Below are 5,549 nucleotides of genomic sequence, written 5' to 3' on the forward strand. Positions count from 1 at the left end.
GATCCTTTTTTTTTTTCAACTGTCAATCTTGAGTCTGACCATGTCCGGCCGCTCGTTAACAGGATCCATTGTTATTTGTGTTTCCGTCTTCCTGCAGCTGTCTGGTGAAGATCACGGGCGACCTGACGATGTCCTTCCCTGCTGGCATCAGCCGCATTTTCACAGCTAACCCCAACGTTCCCGTCCTCAGCTTCCGACTGGTCAACATCTCCAGGATTGATCACTTCCTGCCAAATCAGAAGCTGCTCTTCAGGTCAGATGGCGTCGGCGTGTTGAGTCACAACTGTGTGTTTAACTGTAATGTGATCCTTACAGTCCTGTCTCTGTGTGTCTCCAGTGACCCCTCTCAGACCGACCCAGACACCAGAGACTTCTGGTTCAACATGCCGGCTCTGCAGCTCTTCCTGCAGCGCGAGGCTGAACTCAACCCTCAGGCCTCGTACTACAACGTCGGCCTGCTCAAGTATCAGGTGAGGATTTAAAAGATGAGTTTTTTTTAAGTAAATCTTCCATCTCTGTTCATTTATCATTATTATTTTGTTGAAAACTGTGCTCTGACTTTATGCTACTATTAATTGGACGTGTAATATCTGAACACTGTCTGTGTTTTACATGTTTTTAATACCAATCATCATAGTTGATTACTACTTAAAATAATTCTGATTTCCTCAGGTATCGTCTCAGGACCCGGGTCGGGCTCCACTCCTGCTGTCTGCAGAGTGTCAGCGCAGTGGCACCGTGACCCGGGTGTCCCTGGATTACCACTGCTGCCCTGCCACCGCGCCCTCCACTCAGCTCGCCGCCGTGCAGGTGCTGCTACCATTAGACCACACTGCCACAGACCTGCAGTGCCAGCCGCCCGCTTCCTGGTAAGTGATGATGTGAAAACGCACGGCAGCTTCTGTAATCGGTTCAACGGAAGTCTGCCCCGTTATTGACCTGATTATTATGATCAACAATATTGTTTGTAATGCACAAATAGAATTATGAATGAACCATGTATTCATAATATAATCACCAAAGTGACATTCATGTTATTTTTTGGAGGATATTAAAATTGTTGCAGATTAATTAACATACCATCAAGTAATCGAATCAAATAAGAGCTGACATATTAGTCAATTAGTCAAGTGACAGAAAGTTCAGTTTACTTTTACTATTTAACAAATATAAATTTCACCATGTTCACCATCTTACTTTAGCCTCTTATTATGCTAACTTGAAACACCAAGTACAGCTGAGGCTGCAGGTATGTATTCATAATTGAAAGTATTGGACGGATTAAATGACCTGATGATGGTGCTAGAGGATCATCGAAGTTATACCGGTTCATCCTGAGAGGGACATGAATATGTGTAGCAAATTTCACGTCCATCCACCTTTTAAGTTGACGAGATGAATTTCACTCAAGAGCACAAATGTGAACGTCATGATGCCGCATGAGGAATAGTCACCATTAAGCTCTGACTCACATATTCATAGCAATCCATCCACTGGTTCTTAAGCCTCACTGACTACTTGTTTTTCCTCTGCAGGAACGCTGAGGAAAGACGGCTGCTGTGGAAACTCCCCAACCTCTCCCCGACCAACCACAGCAAAGGTCAGAACTCTGCTGCTGCTCTCCTTTTAGCTCTTTGCTTTTATAATGCCTCCACACCAACGACAGACGTGGCCGGAGGCATTATGTTTTCAGGTTGTCCGCCCATGCTTACATGTTGTCTGTCAGATCAGCCATTATCACACCTCCACCATCTACATAACCCATCTCACCATCTGTCGCCATCTATCTAACTGACAGCCTGTTATGAGCCACCATCTGATTCGTATATTTGCCTCATTAAAATTAGTCCCAGAATTATTTTCTACTTCATTTCCTTCTTCTCGGCTTTATATCTCCACATTATGTCAGACAAATGTAATAATGAGTAATTAAGATCTCTGCTTTCCGCATCCTTCTCTTTTTTTAAAAAAAAGCTTGAATCTGAAGGCGTGTCATTACTTTTTAACGTGGCAGCTGCTCTCATCAGCCGAACGTTTCTCTTTTATTCTGTGTCAAATCAACTGTTGCTCATATTTTACAACGTTAATGGTGCGCAGATATGAGCAGAATCTTCAAGGCTCTAATTTAAGATGGGAAAGTTTAAAATAAAGTCAAACTTGAGGTTTCCGTCACCTGCGTGCTTCTTTGTATCATACACCCACATTTCTTCTTTTTATTTTCTTCTTTTATTTTCATATAATGATATATTATTACCTCGGTATGAAGCTACAGGCTTAAAAATAGACTATTCATAGATGTCAGTGATGCATGGGATGTTAAAATGTTTATAGTTAGAAGACATCTCTGGTTTATGAGCCAATGACAAAGCACTGAAATAACCCTCTCTTTTCCCTCTGAATGTTTCTTTATTAGTAAAAAAAAAAAAATGCTGCTTTACATGAATATTATCTTGCAGTAAAACATTAATTTTACTGGACGTCTTGTAAACCGTGATGGAGAGAACATTCATCAGCTTCATGACAAGAAGCTGTACAGTTGTTCATCATTCATATTTTATCACGAATAATAAATCTATAAACGCAGAAGTGTTTGACATTTACATACAGAGGTCAAAACTGATTGGATTCTGATTGTTCTGCCTGCAATTTTTCTCTGAGATTGACACTTAAATTGATTAATGTCAATCAATGCATTTTTCCCTGTTTTTCAAAAATAAGTTTTGTCCCAATTTTGGAAAAATAATGTTTAATTCTGTTACTTATAAGTGCTACCACTCCCCTTCACCTTTTGTTCTATTTATGGGTTCATGATTCATCAACTTATTAATTATTAAAGCTGCTACAAGCAACAACCCTACAACATAAAGTAATCCAGAACGTTACTCTGAGCTGTGGGATCGTGTTGTGAAGATCCTACAAGTTTCTCATGTATCTGTGTCTCTCTGCCTGCTGATGCTGCCCCAGGCTCAGGGACTCTGTGTGCTAGCTGGCAGTGCCTGGAGGCCCCCCGCGGCCCTCCTCCCAGCTTGGCTGTTCAGTTTGTGGGCTCCGGGGCCTCACTGTCGGGCATGGACCTGGAGCTGGTGGGCAGCCGCTACCGCATGTCGCTGGTAAAGAAGAGATTTGCCACAGGTGACACTGAACTTATATGCAGTACATGGGACATTTTTTTTTATTATATTACACGCTGCATGTGTATTTATCTCCCAGTGTATTGAAATATACATATACTGTCATGAAGGCTACAAACTCCCTTGTAGCCTGTAGTTTTGATAACGGATAATCATTTAGGTCTAATGAAGCAAAAAATACAACTTCTGAATTGTGAGGATTTGGCTTTTTTGCTTTGTTTTTCACATTTTTATGACATTTTATAGCATGCTGTACTTTAACGTTCTTATTACAGTTTTAGGACATACAGTACTTATAACTATTTTTTATTATTATATTTGACATGTTATGACAGTATTAAAATATGCCACTACAATCGAAACAGTCAAACATAGTAGTAGTAGTATGTGTTGAAAAAAGTCATATATAGTATGTTGAAAAAAGTCACAAAAAAGTCATGGTATAGCATGTCAAAAAAAATACAGGAAAAAAAAAGTCTGTATAGTGTGCCGAAAAAAGTAATGAAAAAAAGTCTGTATAGTGTGCCGAAAAAAGTAACGAAAAAAAGTCAGTATAGTGTGTCGAAAAAAGTAACGAAAAAGTCAGTATAGTATGTCAGAAAAAAAAGTTACGAAAAAAGTCAGTATAGCATGTCGGAAAAAGTCACAAAAATGTCATACTATAGCATGTCGAAAAAAGTCACGAAAAAAGTCAGTATAGTAGGTCGGAAAAAGTCACAAAAATGTCATACTATAGCATGTCGAAAAAAGTCAGTATAGTAGGTCGGAAAAAGTCACAAAAATGTCATACTATATCATGTCGAAAAAAGTCACGAAAAAAGTCAGTATAGCATGTCGAAAAAAGTTACAAAAAAGTCAGTATAGCATGTCGGAAAAAGTCACAAAAATGTCATACTATAGCATGTCGAAAAAAGTCACGAAAAAAGTCAGTATAGTAGGTCGGAAAAAGTCACAAAAATGTCATACTATAGCATGTCGAAAAAAGTCAGTATAGTAGGTCGGAAAAAGTCACAAAAATGTCATACTATATCATGTCGAAAAAAGTCACGAAAAAAGTCAGTATAGCATGTCGAAAAAAGTTACAAAAAAGTCAGTATAGCATGTCGGAAAAAGTCACAAAAATGTCATACTATAGCATGTCGAAAAAAGTCACGAAAAAAGTCAGTATAGTAGGTCGGGGAAAAGTCACAAAAATGTCATACTATAGCATGTCGAAAAAAGTCACGAAAAAAGTCAGTATAGCATGTCGGAAAAAGTCACAAAAATGTCATACTATAGCATGTCGAAAAAAGTCACGAAAAAAGTCAGTATAGCATGTCGAAAAAAGTAACGAAAAAAAGTCAATATAGCATGTCGAAAAAAGTCACAAAAAAGTCATAGTATAGTATGTCGAAAAAAGTCGCATAAAGTGGTAGAGTTGCCGCCCCATCCAAGTCCTCACTGCAGTGGCTGCAGGTTGTTATAAAAACGTCATCAAAAGTCATAGTATAGTATGGCATAAAAAGGTTTTTAAAAAATCATAGAATAGTATGTCATAAAAAGTAAAATAAAATGCATAGTATAGTATGTCATATAAAGGTTTAAAAAATCATCAGTATATGGCATACAAATATAAAAACATAATCTGGTAAGTACAAGATGTTACTTTTGAACCCGTTAGTGGTGAACCTTTCAGCTTTCTGATTATTCTATGTTGGATATTCAGTTTTGCTAAATATTAAAGCTGCTGGAAGGTATCGTATGTCTACCTTAGGTTGAGGCTATTTTGACAGAACATTTCCTTTTGGTACATTGTTTTATTTGTCCTCTATTTCACAGGGAAGTACATGGCTGGCTGCTCCTTGTGAATCGTGTAACAGACCATCACTGCAGGTTCAGAGAACTTTTGCACTTTTCCCCCCCGAGCTGAGTGCCAGATGGATGAGGAGAGATAATTTGTGGTAAGACATTAAAACTGAAGACTGACAGCTCAGCCTTGAAGGACAACGTGCACTTACTTCTGACAGTGTCCTGCTGTTTAAGGACCAAGCCTTTTCTTCTTCTCTAACTTAAGTTCTGTGTGTTGTACACTCAGTCATCCTGCCTTTAGCAACAGGAAAACTTGTTTTTTCTGTCCTCTGTTCATTGTGTTCTGAGACTGCAAACTGAGCGAGATGTCAGAACATTTCATAAATATTATGGAGGAAAGGAAAACATGAATAAAGTTATGTGGAACTGATTTATCATTGAAACTAGGATTTTTTAATTATGTAAATACTGTATGTTAGAAATATCTGGAGCATCTAAAAAGATTGAAGCAGCCGCTTGTCTTTACCAAACTATAGAAAAAACAAATGTTTGTAAATCTGCTGTTTGTTCCAAATAAGATGTTTTGTGATGTTGATGTTTGATATAAATAAATGTGCTCAAACATTTTGG

The 5,549-nt window shown here is 38.3% G+C and overlaps 1 protein-coding gene across 1 annotated transcript in view; it reads left to right on the plus strand.

Annotated features, from left to right (window-relative positions):
* fcho1 (FCH and mu domain containing endocytic adaptor 1) overlaps nucleotides 1-5,543 on the plus strand; it is a 51,250-nt gene extending 45,707 nt beyond the window's left edge. Inside the window, exons 22-27 of the mRNA XM_084011886.1 lie at nucleotides 98-253; nucleotides 338-470; nucleotides 673-869; nucleotides 1,536-1,600; nucleotides 2,965-3,132; nucleotides 4,950-5,543. Of these exons, the coding sequence (XP_083868012.1) occupies nucleotides 98-253; nucleotides 338-470; nucleotides 673-869; nucleotides 1,536-1,600; nucleotides 2,965-3,132; nucleotides 4,950-4,978 (748 nt within the window). The 3' untranslated portion in view covers nucleotides 4,979-5,543. The remainder of the gene's footprint in view (nucleotides 1-97; nucleotides 254-337; nucleotides 471-672; nucleotides 870-1,535; nucleotides 1,601-2,964; nucleotides 3,133-4,949) is intronic.
* Nucleotides 5,544-5,549: the final 6 nt, after the last annotated feature.

The sequence above is a fragment of the Eutrigla gurnardus genome, assembly GCF_963514095.1.
Source record: "Eutrigla gurnardus genome assembly, chromosome: 6".
In the NCBI taxonomy this organism is placed as follows: Eukaryota; Metazoa; Chordata; class Actinopteri; order Perciformes; family Triglidae; genus Eutrigla; species Eutrigla gurnardus.